The following is a 20,309-nucleotide window of genomic DNA, read 5'->3' as shown; positions in this document are numbered from 1 at the left end:
ACTTACCAAAGATGATGGAGAGTGGCCTAGAAATGACTTCCACCAACTCCCTCAGCCCTTGTGGGTGTATTCCATCCGGACCCATGGATTTATGGATGTCCAGACTGTTTAACAGATCCCTAACCCAATCCTCATCAACCAAGGCAAACTCCTCCTTCATCCTGACTTCTTCTGGGGCTGTAGGGATCCGGGGCTCCTGGGGAGAGTCTGCAGCAGTAAAGACAGAATCAAATAAGGCATCCAGTGCCTCTGCCTTCTTTATATCCTCTGTCTCCAGGGCACCCACCTAACCCAGTATTGCCTCTAGTGTTAGTTCTACCTGCAGTGTATTTGAAGAAGCCCTTTCTATTGTCTTTAACCTCACTTGCAAGATTAAGTTCCAAAGAGGCCTTAGCTTTCCTAATTGCCTCCCTAAATCCTCTGACAACAGTCCTTTATTCCTCCCAAGTGGCCAGCCCCTCCTTCCGTGATCCACAGATTCTCTTTTTCCACTTGAGTTTGCCCAGCAGCTCCTTGTTTAACCATGCGGGTCTCCTGGCTCCCTTACTTGATTTCCTACCCGCTGGGATGCTCTGATCCTGAGCTTGGAATAAGTGGTCCCTGAATGTTAACCAACTATCTTTGGCTCCTTTACCATCTGATACCCTGTCCCATGGGATTTCCCCTAACAATTGCTTGAAGAGGCCAAAGTTGGCCCTGCTGAAGTCCAGGGTTGTGATCCTGGTAGGTATTCTGTTCCTCCCACACAGGCTCCTGCACTTCACCATCTCGTGATCACTGCAGCCAAGGCTGCCATCAACCATCACTGCTTCAACCAGTCCCTCCTTGTGGGTGAGCACAAGATCCAGCAGTGCTCCTCTCCTAGTCGGTTTATCCACCATTTGTATCAAGACGTCATCATTGATGCACTGGAGGAACCTCCCAGACTGTGGATGGCTGTGTAGGTCTTCCAGCAAATATCGGGGTAGTTAAAATGCCCCATGAGGACTAAGGCCTGTAGTAGTGAGGCTGCTTTCAGCTGCCTGTAGAAAGCCTCATCAACTCCCTTGTCCTGACCAGGAGGTCTGTAATAGACACCCACAGCTGTAACACCCATGCCAGCCTGCCCCTTAATTCGTACCCACAGACTTTCCACTTGCTCCTCATCGACCCCTGGACAGAACTCAATACATTCTAGTTGCTCTCTCACAGAAAGAGCAACTCCACCAGCTCACTTTGCTGATCTGTCTTTCCTAAAGAGGACAGCCATCCATGACCACATTCCAGTCATGTGAGCTGTCCCACCATGTCTCTGTAATTGCCACCATAACCCTTAGAGCACACACAGACCTCTAACTCCTCCTGTTTGTTCCCCATGCTGCCTGCACTGGTGTGCAGGCATTTCAGGGAGGCAGCTGAGCGTGCTGGTGGCACCCTTGGGAGGTGGGACACCTTCTGGTCTTCATTGATACTAGAACACTGTCCCACTGGTGCAAACCCAGCTGCTACCCTTTCTTCCTTTGAATCTAGTTTAAAGCTGATTATGGTTAAGGTTGGAAGGGACCTTAAAGATCCTCATGTTCCAACCTCCCACTAGACCAGGTTGCACAAAGCCTCATCCAACCTGGCCTTGAACACTTCCAGGCAGGGGGCTTCCACAGCTTCCCTAATCAACCTGTTCCAGTGCCTTACTACACTCATGGTGAAGAATTTCTTCCTGATGTCTAACCTCCATCTACCCTATCTCAGTTTAAAACCATTACCCCTTGTCTTATCACTGCCGTCTCTAGTGAACAGCCCCTCCCCAGCTTTCCTGTAGGCCCCTTCAGGTACTGGAAGGCCACTGTAAGGTCCCCCAGAGCTTTCATTTCTCCAGGCTGAGCAGCCCCAGCTCCCTCAGACTGTCATAGCAGACGTCCCCCAGCCCTTTTATCATCTTTGTGGCCCTTCTCTGGACCCTCTCCAACAGCTCCATGTCTTTCCTGTGCTGAGGGCACCAGAACTGCACACAGAATTCCAGGTGGGGTCTGACCAGAGCAGAGCAGAGGGGCAGAATCCCCTCCCTGGCCCTGCTGGCCACACTTCTTTTGATGCAGCCCAGGATGTGTTTGGCTCTCTGGGCTCCAGCACACACTGGCAGCTCATGTTGAGCTTCTCATCCACTACCACCCCCAAGTCCTTCTCCTCAGGACTGCTCTCCAGCCGTTTTTCCCCCAGCCTTTATTTGTGCCTGGGGTTGTGCCGAACCACAACACTTGCACTGGCCTTGTTGAACTTCATGAGGTTGGCATTGGCCCACCTCTCCAGCCTGCCAACATCAATATGGCCCCTCAGGGTTTTGTCTGTTGTGGTGGTTTTTTTTTTTTTTTTTGGTTTTTTTTTTTTGTTTGTTTGTTTGTTTGTTTTTTCCTACATGATGCTTGAATACAGCTGCTTCATTAAGAACGATACCTACTTCCAAGAAGGGGTGAATGGTGATCTGAGGAATCCTTTAGATGGCTGCAATAATAACTTAAAGGTCTTTTCTATAGGAGACTTTTGTCATCTATTCATTAACCTTACAGGTTGAATTATGTTTTTCTTATTTTCATACCAATGAAATATTACTCTGTCTCTAGTTTGAAATGCAGAAGAAAAAGCTAAAAAATTGAATTTACTTATGGGCAGGTTAAGACAGTGAATAAAATCCTTCTAATAGTCCAGGAACCAATCCTCCTTTAGTCAAAGACAAACAAAACACTCACACAGTGGGGCATTATTCTTTGCCATCTACTTTTTTTCACTTAAATGAATAGTTTATGGGATATACTAATACTGGCTGTCTTGCATCTTGTTCAGTATTTCTATATTTCAATATCCTACACCCAAAAGACTGGGAATAAAATTCTGTGGTTTATTTGTATCATATGTCTCACCTTGAAAACTTGCAGTGATAGATGTTATTTAGAGTATTTATTTCTTCATAGACAGAAAGAGCAGAATAGAGGGACAGCTAAGTCCATAGCAGATGTAATACCAAAATATGTTTTAATCTCTTCCAAAATAAGATAGAAAAGTCTACTTGATTTTCTGAGATAAACATGTGTTACATATGTACTTCTGATCCTAAGAATGGTGTGAAAAGCAAAGGCAGTTGAAACTATTTTCACAGGTCTAAATTACAGAAGTCAGACAAAGGGTCACATGCTCCCACAAATGATTCCAAAAAAGTCTGTCTCAAAGCATTTACATTAGCTAAAACCTTCTCTTCGCAATTTTGCAAAAGTATTTTATGGCCCCATGTCTGTAAAGTTTTCAAAAATTCTATTGTCAGTAGATGGCTTTGTTTTAGAAAATATGAAGTAAATCAGGTCAAAGCCACAGAACATAACCGAGACACACTATTAGCATTTCACGATGGAGAGGTTGAGGTGATGCAATGATGAGCTAATTTCTGATGAAAGTAGCTGTCTCAATGTTCAGTGAGAGACAGAGTTCCTTATTTTCTTTCTAAATCTCTTTTTCTTCTACTGTCTTCCCTTAGGCTCACTGGCTATGCCTCTTTTACTATGTGTAGCTGTGTGAATTGCTTTATTCTCATTTTTTCTCTTTTTTAAAAGCCCACAGAAAATGTAACTTTTTTTCCTGTTGAACCTCCTGGAACAAGCATCTTGTGATGGATATTAAAAGTGGCCTAACTGGTGTCTTCCTTAGCTTTCCTTATTGATCCTGCTGCAGCAAGCATGTTGGGTGCAGGAAAGAGTTATCGTATTCACAGCCTGTACAGAGATGATACAACCCCCACATTACTTTAAATATTGCATGAGAACAGCGGGCTGGGGCTCCCTGATGGGCTCCCTGATACATGAACACAGGTCAAGCCAGGTTATTCTTCCTCTATAAGTCCTGTACTGGCTTTCTCCTTATCACCACATCGTATTTAAAATCTTTTCCCTCACACAAAAATTAAAAATAAATTACTCTTTCTCATGATTCTCCCTCTCTTCTCTCTTTGACATACTGTTCAAACTCACTGATTGCTTTCTTCTATTAGAATAATTGATCCTCATATTCACTTTGCACACTATGTGTTCTGTTCTCAGTCTGTGGGCCAGCAGGAGTTTTTAATCTTTGAAAAGCTCCTGGGCAACACATGCTTGCATGCACTCTTTGTGTGAGACTTGGCACACACATAGATCTCTAGAGCACTCACTGCACAGTGTAGGAAGAGTATTTCTGAACAAACAGATAGGAGATGTAGGACTATGGTTCAGATATTCTTTCAAGCTGTGGATTTGTACCAGTATCATATACCCATGTACTCATGTACCAGCACCATGTACATTGTACCCATGTCCCAGTACAGGTTGGGGGCTGACGTGCTGGAGAGCGATGTAGGTGAAAGGGACCTGGGGGTCCTGGTGGACAGGAGGATGACCATGAGCCAGCAATGTGCCCTTGTGGCCAAGAAGGCCAATGGCATCCTGGGGTGTATTAGAAAGGGTGTGGCTAGCAGGTCAAGAGAGGTTCTCCTCCCCCTCTATTCTGCCTTGGTGAGGCCACATCTGGAATATTGTGTCCAGTTCTGGGCCCCTCAGTTCAAGAAGGACAGGAAACTGCTTGCAAGAGTCCAGCTCAGAGCCACAAAGATGATGAAGGGAGTGCAACATCTCCCTTATGAGGAAAGGATGAGGGAGCTGGGTCTCTTTAGCTTGGAGGAGACTGAGGGGTGACCTCATCAATGTTTACAAATATGTTAAGGGCAAATGTCAGGAGGACGGAGCCAGGCTCTTCTCAGTGATATCCAGTGGTAGGACAAGGGACAACAAGTGCAAACTGGAGCATAGGAGGTTCCATGTAAATATGAGAAAAAACTTCTTTCTAGTGAGAGTGACAGAGCTGGAACAGGCTGCCCAGAGAGGCTGTGGAGTCTCCTTCTCTGGAGATATTCAAAACCCACCTGGATGTGTTCCTGTGTGATGTGCTCTGGGTGATCCTGCTCTTGCAGGGGGGTTGGACTAGATGATCTTTCGAGGTCCCTTCCAACTCCTAGGATTCTGTGATTCTGTGATTTGAGGGCTGAAGTCTTTAAACTGCAGTGTGTAACTGGCATGTAAGAAATGATTAGCAAAAAGCAATAATGAAGTTCAAGCTCAACTTTTATCTTCAAGTCATTTGCATGAGATTGAAAGTAGAAATCCGGTAATTAATAGTTCATCATACAAAAACATTAACAAACAGTAATTTCACAATCATAGCTTTTGTCATCCACAAAGTTTGAATTATTCATCAAAATTATAGGTTATTAAAAAAACCTGGGCTTTTAAGTGTTTTTTAAATATACCAGAGTTACCATACAATCAGATTAATATATAAATTGTTTAAATTATCAGTAGTTAATACAAATATTTTTATTCTATGTTAAATATTATATATATATTATTTTATTGTAACATTTTTAAAATTTTACACAAGCTCTCCTCAGGACTCACTCCAACATCTCCATGTCCTTCCTGTGTTAGGGGCTGCATAGCTGTACACAGCACTCCAGGTGGGGTCTCATGAGAGCAGAGCGGAGGGACAGAATCACTTCCCTTGACCTGCTGGCCAAGCTTTTTTTTCCTGAAGCCCAGGACACAGTTGCATTTCTGGGCTGTGAGTGCACATTGCTGGCTCATGTCCAGCTTTTCATCCACGAGTACCCCAAGTCCTTCTTTGCAGGGCTCCTCAATCCACTCATCCCAATATTATTCCTTAGGACTATTTAAAAGAGAAATATCTCCAGATTTTTAATCAGGTATTTACTTTGATAACTGTGGTTCTAATACGCTTAGTTGTATAATTGTAGCTTCTCCTATATATAGCAACATATAAAAAAAACCAAAAACAGTAAGCACATTCATATATACTGTTGGATTAATTAAATGTTCAGAACTTTTAAATAGGCAGTGGTTTTAGCCTCATTTAACTTTATTTTGTTTTGGTAGGACCTCACAGAAAGTACTTACAGTAGCCTCATGAAGCTGTTGCTGGTTTTAAAACAGAAATGTTTTGTTTTTTTTTTTTTTTTTCCAGAAATACAAACAACAGTTCTTTTCTACGAGCTTCATTCATGAAGAATCATGATTAAAAAGGGCTCAAGGCATCAACATACTCAGGTATTCAAGGTAGGCATGTATCAAGGGAACTGAAATTCAAAATAGCACCTAGATAGAAGTCCTCTATCTAGGTGATGCAGGAGGATGGGATTCACGATAGTCATATGGTGACTGGGGGAACAGCCCCTAAAACATGAAAGACACATCCAAGACCAGTATTAACCTCTTTTCCCCTTCTCCCACTTACCCCTGAGTAAAGCATGTAACATCTCTGCGAAACAGGAGCTTAGAAACCCCATCTGTTGCACTTAATAATGTACTTAAGTTCAGATTAAAAAATATAATCATTTAGGTTGGAACAGGTTGCAAGATCATTGAGTCCAACTGTAATACAGTTTTTCTTTGACTTGACAGTAAAGTATTTCTGCTCCCTAATATGCCTACACAGTCACCTAGAAGATAGGGCATTTGCTGTAGACAAGGGAAGTTTCAATTCTAGGAAGACGCATTTAAAGCCTTTTTCCAGTAGTGCTTTGGCCACTAAACCCTAGAGAAAGATAGCTGTGATCAGTGATAAGGACATGTGTCCCTCTACATAATGGATACTGCTATTCTGGGGAGGGTTAGGAGTCAAGGACCTTTGGAGAGCACAGGCCTAATTAATTCTACATTATCTTTTCTTCCTGGGAATAAAAGGGAAGTATTTGGAGAGCTGCAGCCACTGAATTTTCACATTTTTAACAGCCACCTACAGCCTGTTCTGTCAGTGCATGGGCAGTTTGCAGTGTCATCTGACCATGCTCCCTGCCATCTGTATGATTTCCTAACGCCAAGCACTACTGCAAAAAGCCAGCTATGCTGGCTCCAGCCCATCTGAGGGTTGCTCCACTAAAAGCTGAGCAGAGCACAGGCATTTCAGATGCAGTATGGCTGTTGAGGCAGGGCAGAAAAAGGACTGGTGGAAGACTGGATTTGTCCATACCAATAGGGGAAAAACAGGGGGCTGGTGGACAACTTTAATTGCTGAAGCAGGGCTTCATTCTTACCTGTTTGGAAGACACTCTTTTCTAGCACTTGAGATTTTCTCCTCCAAGTCCTTGATTTTAGGTGCACTGTGACTTGGTTACTATGCAGTGTTGGACTCACTGCTTTAACTTTCAGGAAGAAACATTAATGAATCACTATTGCTGCTGCATTTGGAGATTTTCTAAAAATATAATACCATTAATTATGTTTGAAATAATACATTACCCTGCTTTTTAAATTAACCCATTATTGTCTAAAAAGTAAGTTATTTCAATATATATATTTAAATTCACCACATATCACAATTTCACTGTTTTTCTAATATAATGCTGAATTAGGTTTATAGTGTTTTTCAAAGAGACAGCTTAACAGTCTTTATGAGCCCCCTTTCGTACAAAAAAGGCTGCATGACTGCTATGATCACAGTGCTGATCACTGATGATGCTGACAGTGGAAAGCTATCTTGACTCTTGCGTCTGTGCAGTAACTACTGGATTGGTTTACCTGCTTTTTGTTTTAAAAGTTTTGATGCTAAATAAAATCATCTTTCTTGTGAGTAAAAAAAAATAAAGTTTAATAAATCTCATTGTGATGTATATTTTGTTGCCTGAAGAAACTTACTATTTATTTAAAGGTCTTTAAAGGTTTAGACATTATCTCCTTTTTCTGCTGAAAAGGTTCTCCTTACCAGTGAGCCACAGACAAATCCTGAAAAACTTTAATATTAAACATCCTGTAAAGCAGTACATGCTAAACCAGCTTTTTTTTTAAAAAAAAGAAAAAGTCAACAAAGAATTACATTAATATCTACACAGGTCATGCCTGTGTAGTTTGGCTGTCCTTTGATTTAAATTATGATAATGTTAATTTAGTTTCTGTTGCCAAAGTATGTGTTAACCTTTTGGATTAACTCTGTAATTCTCACATTCAGATATATAATCTTGTGCTTATGAAAGTGCCTTTCACTAGAGAAGCTCTAAGTGCTTTGTACATCCAAGCATTGTTGCTACTTGAATCTGCATGGAAAATGCAGAACTTCTTTTTAGAGATTAAAAATTATGAGAATTTGACTTGTAGGTCGCTCTGAAAAATATGCACTTTAGGAATAACAGACAGGGAAAGAGAAGAGTATCTTGATTTATGCTGTTGTTACCATTACACTGTATTCCTCTCTTAAGCAGAATGTAAGAAAAATGCCAGTACAGCTTGGTGATTTAATGTCATTATGTATTTTTTTGTAGTTTAGAATTTCAGTTACAGTGTAGATGACAAAAATTAGTTTGGGATGCTTTACTCCAAAGTGAGTTTAACACAAAACTATCAGACAATTTTGTAGATCATGCAATTGCTGTTCATGTAAAATTGCACAATGCACACTGGAAAAATCTGTGACCCTGCAGCTAAACATTAATTTATATGTTCATTTAATTCACAAGTCCTTGAAAATATAAAAAGTGGGGTCCAGTTCTTTAAGATGGAACCAGATAGGGCTATAAATTGCTGTTAACATTAACTTCTTGCAAACATTCTCTGCTGGATAAGATATCAAAGAAAATTAGCATAATCTACCTCCCCTGAAATCTAATTCAAATTATTTTAGAATGAGATTAACTTCTGACAGCTGAAATGCATACATTAGCTACCTAGAGCCATCTGCAAGGCAAACACATTCTTACCTCAGTTGTTTCTAACTGGAATGTGTTGTCTTTCAAGCACCATCAAGTGCCATGCTATGACTGGTAATGAATTCTGGAATCACATACATCCCCAGGGATTTATAATCTGCATGGATTAAGGACAGGCTTTTGTGAATTTCAGTTATTTTCACACTTTGTGTGATTTGATGAAACAATATTTCTTGGGCAGCAACCTAATGATACAAAGAGTTAACACACCCAAAACAGGGATTATTTAGGGTTCTTTAAAGTATTACTTTTCATTTTTCATTGAACAGGATGGTAATCTAGATTTTTAAATATCTAACATCTTTTGTTTTAGATAGGTGTCACGGTTTGACTCAGGATTGGCAACTGAACCAGTGACAATCATGCTCTCGATCCTCTCCCCCTCCCCCAGCGAGAGAAAGGAGACAGATAACAAGGAGAGAGACTTTCTGGATTGAAAACTAAACTAGACAGATTTAATTAAATACTAGCAGTGAAATAAAATCTGTACAATTATAAAGAAATGTGTTCAGGAATGTGCAAAACCCTACTGTCTCTCCCCACCCCCAGCAGCTCCCAGGGCATCTCCTGAGCTGTGAGCAGTCCTGAAATGTCCCGGGACTGCTGGAGAGAGCAGCAGAGCAGGCAGGAGCTGAGGGCAGAGTTGTGAGGGTCAGGGATGCACAGGCTGGGGATCAATGATGATGGAGAGCTGGAGTCCTCCCTGGATGCTGGCTATGGATGGAAGAGAAGGGAAGAAGAAACAGGAAGGAAGGGGCTTGAATTCCATGATCCCTGACCTCACACTGAGCTCACACAGATACAGGGAATGGAATACTTTGGTCAATGTTGCTGCCTGTCTAGTCCACTCCCCCCTATGGCAGGGTTACAAACACGACTCTTCTCCTCCATAGTCTCTGTGGTGGCAGAACAAAGCACCTTGGTGTCTCCACAGTAACATAAACATGCCAGTGTTACCAGTCCACTAGCTGGAACACTTGCTGCTCCTTAAAAGAGGGCTGAAGGAAAAAAAAAAATCAGGAAAATTGTCTTTATCCTGGCTAAATCAGGACAATAGGTAATACAGTGAGACTACGTGAGATTTTCCTTCTGCTGAATTTGATCCTCCAGCTCAGAAACAGTGGAGTACATTACATTATTAGCATTTTAATACTGATCTTTATATTACAGAGTAAAAAGGGTTTTAAATAATTTAGTTTTAATCCTTGTATCAATATCAAATTGCTTACTGTGATCTTTTTATTGGTGGCATTTACTTTTTCTCCCTCAACATCTTGTTTGAGGATAGATTACATGTGGAGTATATTTTAAGTGATTGCCTGATTGCATTTTAATGCCTTAAAGGAAATGTAGAAATATTTCAACTGAATGTTGAAAATGTTTGATGGAAAATGAAATAGATTATCATTAAGTTAAAAGGATAGCTAGCAAAAAGTCAGAATCTAATTACTGCAGTTTTCTCAGCCTAAAACCAAACCGCAAATTTGAATAAGCCATCATTAATACAGTATCATAGGGGTATTTATCACTCATCTAACACCAATCTAGAAATCATGGGAACAGCTTTATTTCACTTGTAAAATCAGTACTGTGATTTCAAGGGCATGAAGCTGAAGGAGTCTTTCCAAATTTCATAAAGTAGAATGAACTAAAAAAATGTGGTTGAGTTAAGGCAGCATTGGTGATGGGTACCAGAGGAGCACCTGGTTAGGATATATTGTAATACTAAGATCTAGGATATTTTTCAAACTCAAAAACTACTTACTTAAGCACACACAGGACACTGCCTGCTGCTACAAAATGAAAAGAAGTTCTAGCAGATATATTTGAAATTTCAAACGATTCTGTGGGACTTTTTTAGTCCTAATATTTTTCATGTATCACAAGCAAACCTGAGTGAAGGAGCATACTTCCCTTACCAAGGATTAATGTATAAAGGCCTTATACCTCTGACAGGCCTTATGAAGCCAGGTCCAGGCAACTGAGACAAGACCTTGAGGGCTTTCATCTTCACAGATATAACAAGCAAATAGGTTCATAAGCCCCTCTTCGGTTCTCATTTCCTATCAGCCCCAAAGCAAGCTGAGAGAATAGTGACCTCTTTTCCAGGCAGTGGTGAGTAAACCAGCTTTACACTGTTAACCTTGACCTTCTTGCAAGAATCAGCTGTACTCTGGCTCCTGGGATCCTTTATAGGGAACTTCTATGCAGGGAGGGACCCAGAAATCACTTTGAGAAGATGTCAGGGTTTTGTTTATATCCAGTACTATGAAGTGTTTTATGCACTTCTTTGGTGGGGTATGTGTTTTCCTTCTGTGTCCACTTATAGCAATTTTCAATAAAGGCTATAAAATAAATCAGGTAATAGATTCTTACCTGGGTATGAGCTCAGAGTTTCATGGGGATATGTCATGCATGGGCACATCAACTGATGGAAATGGAAGAGCAGCCCCAAAGGGGAATAAATAATGAAAAAGTAATTGCACATCATTTTGTCTCCTTTGGGTAGACTTCAGCCATCACAGATTAAGCAAAATATCTTAAGAAAACTGGCAATATTCAGGAATGTTTTAATGACAAAGAAAAGGAAAATCAGTGTCTGCCATCAGATGCCCTGAATAACTCGCAAGGACTTGTGTGGGACAACTATGCATTAGAAGACAAAAGCTGACCCTGAAGTGCCAGTGGAGACTGTGTATCTGAACATGGAAAGAGTGCCATTTGAGTGCCATAGGAAACCATTTGGTTTCCTATATAACTCTATGCTGCTGAGACCCTTTCCTTGAGAAGCGAGCCCTGAGCTTTTTATTCTACAGTTAATTTGCTAACTTGCCCAGAAGCACTCCTTGGATCAAACTAGTCAGCCTATTAGCACACATCTCCATTGTATATCAGAAATTGTTTGTCCTGTAGAATCTGTCTGTAGTAAAATAATGTTAGTGAAATCACAATGCAGAATTACACATACCTTCACTCTTTTACAACTTTTTTTTTTTTCTAAATAAGAAAGCACTCTATAAAAATACAATCAAGCAAAACGTGAATTGTCCTAAATTAAAGTTTACATTTTACAGTTAAGCTTCCATAGCATAACACTGAACGTACTTTCAGATACGAGTAAATTTTAATTCCTTAGCAGATGTGTATAAATATTTCAACTGAAGAAAATGTTTAATGGAAAATTACACAGGTTATAATTTTGAGTTATTTTTAACTTTCTTTTAACAAACTTACTTTATTAAGTTCATTTTGACAGTATGTATTTTCTATCATTACATCACAAAAACAAAGAAATCATAACATGTCTAAGACACTGGAGGTTTAATTTCTTTCAGTCATAGGGTAAGCAAATGTAAGTAAGTAGGTAGAAAATTTGTACTTGTTTGTGCCACAAGAAATTCTGAAAATTAATTTCAGAAATTCTATTACACTATATTTTACAGTAATAGAAAATGTAAGACAAAAGTCCATTTGCAGGATTCTTTCCTTGGTACTACTCTTCTGAACTTTACCTTTAGAGGACTGCAACAACCATGGATTTTTATAAGGAGAAAGATAAACCCTTAATGTTTGAACTGGCACCCAAAGAGAGAGGTTGGTTGTATTGAATCAAGATATCAGTGAGGGAAAAAAAAAAAAAAAAATTATAAAGAACTGTTCCAGCCAGAGAATTACAGGTATATACAGAAAAGAACAAAAATGGACATAAATGTGGGCCAAGCACTGTACTGCCTTGTGTTATTAGGAGAGATCAGGATGTTCTACTCAGAACTTTCCAGCTTATTTATCCATTATTGAAGGATCCATTTTTTCTAGTCTTCAATGTGTTAAGTCTTGTGTGATGACTTCAGAGAATCACTCATATGAGAGATGCTTTTGTCCTGTAATCATCTTAGTGGCCCTTTGCTGTACTTTCTCAAGTAGCTCTGTATATCTGTTGTACAGGGGAGTCCAGAACTGGACCTAGCACTCCAAGTGTGGCCCCACCAGTGCTCAGTAGAGAGGAAGGATCACCTCCCTTGATCTCTTGGCCACATTCCACTTAATGCAGCCCAGGATACCATTAGCCTTCTTGTAGCAAGGGTGCATTGCTGGCTCATATTCAACTTGGTGTCACCTAGGAACCCCAGGTTCTTTTCTGCAGAGCTGCTTTCCAGGTCTCAGCATGTATTTGGGCATGGGGCTGATCCCAGGTGCCAGACTTTGCATTTCTCCTTACTGAACTGCAAGAGGTCCCTTTTAGTCCATTCCTCCAGCCTGTCAAGGTCCCACTGGATGGCAGCACAGCCCTCTGGTGTACCAGCCACTGCTCCCAGAGTTGTCCTTTACTGCTTGCTGAGCATATGCCCTGCCCCATCATCCAGACCATTAATGAAGATGAACAGGAGAGGACCCAGTTTTGATCCCTGGGGCACACCACTAGTTACTAGCCTCCAGGTAGACTTTTTGCCACTTATCAAAATCCTCTGAGATTTGCTGCTCAGTTTTAAATACACCTCACTGCCAATTATTACTGCCTGTCTTAGGACTTTCTGCTAAATAAAGGGTATCTCTAAGCAGAGCTTGTTGTCTTCCTCAATATCTAGCCCAGAGCAATCCAGAGCATACCTTGTGTCCTTTCTATCAGCATCTGCTTGGGTGCAGGGTTGAACACCAGCATAATGCTTTTGATGTCCTACCTTCATCTTTTCCATCTGCTGGGGAATCCCCTTGTACCTGGAGTTCCCAAGAGGGCCTGTGAATCCCAGTTATGAGGTAGTCAGGATTGACAAGGGTGAAAGATGCTGAAAACACTTCCACAAAAGCAACTCTACACACCCTCAAGACAGTTACATATCCCATGGTAGCTACAATAGCTACTCTTCCTCCCAGAGGTTCATGTTATCAGCACTTTACTTCTCTGTAAAAAAGACAAGATAAACCTAAACTTTGATCTTCAGCATCCTTTTCCCTCTCAATATCAGTAACTGTGGTAATGGTGTCATTGACGTACGGTAAATACTTCAGATGTGTACATTAGTGTACTGGTAAGTGCTTAATTTACATCTCAGCTTCTGTTGGCAGGTACAGCACAGCTATGAAAGAATCCATTGCGCTTCATGTCAGCTCCTTCCTGTGCAGCTATTGCTTGGGAATGCTCTTCTAAATTGCATGTGCTGGTTTGGTTTGGGTTCTTCTGGTGGTGGGGAAGGGGCTCCAGGAAGCTGAAAAAGCTCCCACAGCTCCAAACCAGTCAGCCAAGGAGCCATTAGAGAGACACAATGGATGCACCTCTGTGATTAACATATGAAGGAACTGATGTAAGACCTGAGCAGAGCGAGCAGAAAGAGCTGTGCTGCAGAGGTGAAAGCAGTGCCAGGGTGAAGATCCTGAGGGTGCCCAAGCAGAAGTTTCCCTGCAGCCCATGCAGGGACGAAAGGCTGTCCCACTGCACTCATGAAGGAGCACAGTGGAACATTCCCTGAAGGTGCCAGGAGGGGTGCCTTTTAAAATTGAATTAAAGTTTAATTCCACCTAGCAAAGTCTAGTGAAATGACTGCAAAATATCAAAAACAACTCAGATTTTATTGCAAACATTTTAATACTATTGTAGATAAGAAAGACAAACTTGCCAAGCAGAATCAGTTTAACCAGAAAATTGCTTACAAGGACCTGCTCTTGCTCCCACAGATACCAACAGCATTTTACAGGCAAACTTTAAGAAAAAACAAATTTGAACCTTCAAATTGTTAATGTATTTTTACAAAAGTAGGTATCTCAAAAAAAGTAATAAAAGACAAAAATGTAGCTCCAACCTTTGTTTTTTAAAAGTTTTCCTATGGAAGATGTCTCTCTTCAATATGTACATTTATAAAACTAATTGTCCTCTGAAATTAATAATGCCAATATAAAGTAAAACAATGTAGCTGAAGAAACAGTTTATTATTTAGGTCTTGAAGAAAGAGAGAGCTACACAGTCAGAAATACCATACAAAATTGTCACTCCTACTACGTTTAGGAAAATGCAGCCACCCTTAGTCATCAGTTATTGCTGTAAATGTATACAAGGGGCCAGCATTACACCGGATTTTCTATTCTCTTTTGTTGTCTTTTTCAGAATAAAACCATGGCAACATTCTATTAACAATTATTTAAGCAACTCTTGTATATAATTAGTGCCTATATTATGTTTACATCACAATATATTTTGGAATATTTACTTAAGGATATTGCCATATCAGATATCCTGGTTAAATAATTTAAAATTAAAATTATTACTGGAATTTCAAACTATGTCAACTATGTTCAAGTAATTTTGAATGACATCTTTTTATGTTAGTATTTTCTAAGATCAAAAGATAGAAGCAATTTTGACTTAACAGGTGAATCAGTCGCTCTCTTTGTTGAGATAGGAATAAATTAATAAGAGTACAGAGACAAAGAAAAAAACCTGCAGTTAGCATCCCAGTCCTGGCATAGATGAGAAAAATGTATAAAATTACTGATAATATTTGAGCATGGAAACCTACACATCTACATGTAGTAAAACATGAGCTTATGACCTAAAAACCTACCTTTTAGAAGATTTTTTTGGTAATTATATAAAGGGGGAAATTCACTAAACCTTATGCCTAGTGCCACCAGTAATAGAGCCAGTTGCCTTTGGACGAAGTAACAAGAAATACTGTAATTACAGACAATGCATTTCTGTCACAACCATGTCTATGTGATGATGGTGAACTTCAATTATTATATCCCTTTAAATGTGCATATATTAAAAAACTATGGCAAAAGTTATTTAGTGTAATCAGTGTATTTATATTTGTAATTTTTAATTCTACACATATACTCTCAAAGAGATTATTTTACACAGCTGGTAAGAAAACTAAATATTAGTAGCAGATTTACTGATGTTTTTCAGATTAAGGGAAGTTTCTGGTCCTGATCACTTTATAGCCTGTAAGAGACTGACCATGCTGGCCCTGCTCCAGTAAAGAAGCATAAGCACAAGCTTTCTAAACCCTTTGAATTAATTCAATTCCATCACATTTGGCAGATGGCACCTTCCTCACACATTTCTCCTTGTTCTCTGCTAGAACAGGGGAGTACACCACCTACTCGAAAACCACAGGTCTCCCACACAAATCATGATACCAGAGGGACTACATAGATCTACTCACATGCTTTTCTAGATCAAACCACAGTGTACCTCACTGGGTCACGCCCTTAGAAATAAAAACTTCCTTCTACCTTCCTGAAGAGTAAGCCCCTGAACTACCTTGCACCACACTTCAACACCTGATTCCTCCAATAGTTTCTAATATCCTTTTACCAATTTAACAGACACACTTTCATTTGAAAAGACTGTAAAGCAGTAAGTACGGAATGATTGCTGAACTGGCTGCAGTTGGGTACTGTAACTCAGCAATCTATGTATAGACTAACTATAAAGTCCTTTAGAATTGTTCACATGAAAGGTGCAAATAAATTCTGTGTCCTTTTATGTAATCCCCTTGGAGACCCGCAGACCTGGTGAGCCCACACTTGAGAGTATCCTCGTTACAGCAGTTGCGTAATGATACTGATTTCTTACACTGGTGGTTGCTTCTTTCTCCAGTATTTACTGGGGTTAGTGTCTCACAGCATCACAGCCAGCAGGCCTCCTGCTTACCCTCAATTAGCTGTCTTGCTGGATCCAAACGGAGTCATCTGGATGCTTCAAAAAGGGTATAGTGCTACTCTGGGAATAATCACAAAAATGGTCCCTTTAATGTGCAGAACCTAGAGTTGTTTGTTGATTCCTTCTGATTTCCATTTTCTGAAAAGATGAACTGTCAGTGCACTGTGCAGTCTTATTTCTCTTTTTGGTTAATAAGCTCAAAATTTTAGGCACTGAGTACAGCACATCTTCATAGTAGAATGCTGACAGGCTTATCAATTGTCAAAATTTTCCAGGATTTGGATTATACAATTGAAATAGCTCTGATATATGTCTGCATAAGGCATGGTGCAGAACTGTGATGCTTACAATCTGTTCCCAAAAGATGTATGTATAAATAGGAAACATCTTTATTGCTTTTATGTATGAGAAATTGAAGCACCAGTGAGTAAGAACAGTGTGTTAAACCCCAGAATGACTCCATGGATCACACTCTGTTATACTACACAGAACTCCCCTAAGAATAAGCAGTATTCTATATTTCTGAAGAGCATTATGTTATACATTAGGGGCAAATCCTGTTCCCACCAAACTCAAGTATTTTGTCACAAATAGAAGAAGCACCAAACAGCCTCACAGTGTGCTTGATGCAATCCATTACAATTCTGAATTATAAAAATGCGGTATCAAATATTTTGCCTTCTTCATGCTTTTTCTAGTTACGTTACTGTGGTTCACATCACTGCTGTTTTCCTTAACTGTGATTACTACAGTCTAAAAAGGGAAAAAGAAATAACAAAGAAAACAGAACACAATAAATCCTATTACCCAGTTGACTGAATAAATGTAGATTATCACCATGTCCATATCAAACCGCCATCCACGGCTATCATCTTCAAAGTCCATGTAGTCCATCCTGTGAGCAGCATGTGGGAAATGCCTCCTTGTTACAGTAGCTGTGCGTCTTTGAAAACCTGCTGGAATACAGACTTTGAGATAAAAATCTTTATAAAAGCAACTAGATTGAGTTAAAAAAAAAAATAAATAAAGGGGAGAGGGGCAGGGAATAAAACCAAAAAAGTTAAACCTTCTTCCCCCAGGATAAATGGAAACAAGAAATCTCACACCTCATTGCTAGGTTTCCTCACCTTGTTGGACAAGAAGCATTCCATGGACCTGATTTTGAAAGGTTTAATTCTACTTATGTGAATTCTTCAGTAATCAAGACATCTGAATGTGTACACACACAGTTCAACTGCACAAACACATTTGAATTCCTGTTCCTAGTATCTGAATTTTTTTTTTCAAACCACTCTTCTGAATAAATCCTGCTTGTTTTAATATTATGTTTCTAGATGATAAATATCAGGTTGAAATTTAATTTAAAAATATTTGTTTCTATGTTGATAATACACTGAAAATATAAAGGCAAATGCAAACACTTCCTAATGGATGTAAAAATCCTGTGACTCTAAGAGTGGCCTGAGTGTGGGGTTCTGTGAAAACATCCTTCCTCTCCATTCCTCCTCTGATTTTTTTGTGTAGTAAGAGAAGTACTGCATACATAGTGCTTGTATATGTCAAGACACAAAGTTGGAGAAGTGTCTGTGAAGCCGTGTTAGAGAGCAGGTCGTAAGACAGGAAAGAGGCTGGGGGCTGTTCTTGCAAAGGCAGAAGACCTGTCCCATTCTGATGAAGGACAAGAGTGGCATGCAGTCATACTGGTCTGGATTTTCAAGCCTCTCCATCTTTATGACACATTCTTTAATTTTGGAATACAGATTTTTTTGCTGAGCTGTCCAGACTCTTGTCCTCAGCTCTGACATCCTGGCTTTTGGAGTCTCAAGGTGGGTATGAAGTGTCCCCTTCAGCATGGACCCCGGCACACCAGTGTGCCTCAGACTGCACCCCTCAGTACTAATCTGCTACTGTGTTGCCTTCTAGTCCAGTTTCCTTCAGCCTCCTTGAAGTTCCTTAGTCCTCTGGTTTTGCCAACATAAATAGGTGCACGTAATTGGTGCTCACATGCCAGTAATTTTAATTTCTCTGACCTTATTCAAGATAATTGAGAAATATAGTTTTTAAAAGTGTCCTGATACAGGACTTTTCTGGGACTCCAATATTGTTCCTTTTCAGTGGTGGACATTGACTGTTTCTTTGTTGTTGCTGTTTTTCTGAATTAATATTGTTTCCCAGAACCTCCATAGCACAAATGTTTCCATGTCTTCAAAAAAAAAAAAAAAAAAAAGTATTTTCTCTCTTTGCAATCCCTTTTAAGATAGTTCAAGAGCAGTTGACTCCAAATTACAGAGGTAAACCAGTCCTCCTGTATCAGTTTAGTGACTATTTCATTTAGAAATTTGACTAGACTACAGCAATTCTTCCTTTTTTAGAATCACTCATGGTTAGACATCCCAATTTTATTGCTTTTTTTTTTTTTTTTTTTTTAAATAACAATTTGGATCAGTTTGGCATGTACAGGTACTAAGTTTCTAGTTCTGTATACATCAGAATCTCTACATGTATCTTCATGCTAGTCAAGAGAGCAATACTGTTTTATGATGGTTTTCAGTGACTCAAAGTGGGAGAAGATTTGCCCCACAGCTAAATATGCTGTACTGACAGGACAGGGGGGAAAATAAATAAATAAATAGATAGATAGATAGATAGATAGATAGATAGATAGATAGATAGATAGATAGATAAACCCAGGGATTTACTTTTAAAGACTTTAGATTATAATACTGCAATTTTTTATGCAAGTGCATGAGCTAAACATCTGTTTAAGGATGCTGAAGATATGAATCTCCTTGTTCTTTATGTTATGCTTTAGATTATGCTATTTTAAAATTATGTTAAACAGGATATTTGATTACTGAATAATAACCTCAGTAATTCAGTAACAAAATTCTTAAAAATATTAGTTTTCTTTAAATACCTTTCTGCCAAGATGTAATTTGCTTGAAAAACGCTAGTTTAAAAACTTACCTCAATTCCAGACCTGTATTTTTCTTAATTTCTTTTATAATACTTTTTAAACTTTACTGTTAAGTAGAAACCTAGATTTATGTTGCTATGTTCTAGCTTTTAAATTTAGGTTGCAAATGGCATTAAATTTTATCATTAATGTTATATCATTAACTTTGCCTTTTACACATGAATTTTAGCGTATATTAACCTCTCTGGAGGGTTTTAGTCAAGAATGCTGTTAGCACTTTCTTCTTACTTATTTCAATACTTAAAGTAAATATAACAAAAAATGCTACAGGCTGTTTTTGGATTAACAGGGATAATCAGAAAATTATGGAAACATGTAGCTACATTAATTTTGACTTGCTAGTCCTCGTCTTCCAGATGACTTAGACAATATCCTTGATCTGTATGTATGTGCAAATTACCTTAAGCAAACCTGCACTGAGTTCATAAAAGATTAGACTTTGTAATGTAAACATTCCACATTCAAGAACAGCATTTTCAGTGTGGGAAATTGGCTGTTCTCTAATTGCTCTTCTTATAGTAAGCTACAAAAAAATTGCTGGTGCTCTGTGTGTATACAATCAGAAGCTGCTTACTACACGTGTAATCCCTATGGCTTCCCTGAGTGTGAGTAAAGTTACTGAAAGCTGACAGTCATTTATACGGAATAGACGTAAATTCTGTTGCTGAAATAGTCTCTTTTTTACCATCTGTAAAATGATTAAGCTTTCATTGAAAATGTCAATAGTACAACTACTATGTAAACTGAATTATAAGACTTAACAGAGGCTAACAAAGAATAATGACCAAATAAACTTGTGTACAGTACTGAAACCAGGATAAGATTTAAATACCCTGTATGGTCATGCACAAAGGTTACTGCAGACTTCATGATCCATACTGTCACTACTGTCTTTAATAAATTTT

At 39.2% G+C, this 20,309-nt stretch overlaps 1 protein-coding gene across 5 annotated transcripts in view; it reads right to left on the bottom strand.

Moving 5' to 3' along the window:
• Positions 1 to 14,323: 14,323 nt before the first annotated feature.
• The window catches only part of RNF180 (ring finger protein 180), a 68,766-nt gene continuing 62,780 nt past the window's right edge, over positions 14,324 to 20,309 (bottom strand). For 4 of the 5 annotated variants that reach the window (XM_051643413.1, XM_051643412.1, XM_051643415.1 and 1 more), the window contains one exon: positions 14,324 to 17,383. In XM_051643413.1, the coding sequence (XP_051499373.1) occupies positions 17,181 to 17,383 (203 nt within the window). In that variant the 3' untranslated portion in view covers positions 14,324 to 17,180. The remainder of the gene's footprint in view (positions 17,384 to 20,309) is intronic. The other variant, XM_051643414.1, reaches the window with a different exon arrangement.

The sequence above is a fragment of the Apus apus genome, chromosome Z (assembly GCF_020740795.1).
Source record: "Apus apus isolate bApuApu2 chromosome Z, bApuApu2.pri.cur, whole genome shotgun sequence".
NCBI classification, from domain to species: Eukaryota; Metazoa; Chordata; class Aves; order Apodiformes; family Apodidae; genus Apus; species Apus apus.
This window is presented reverse-complemented; position numbering and strand designations above follow the sequence as displayed.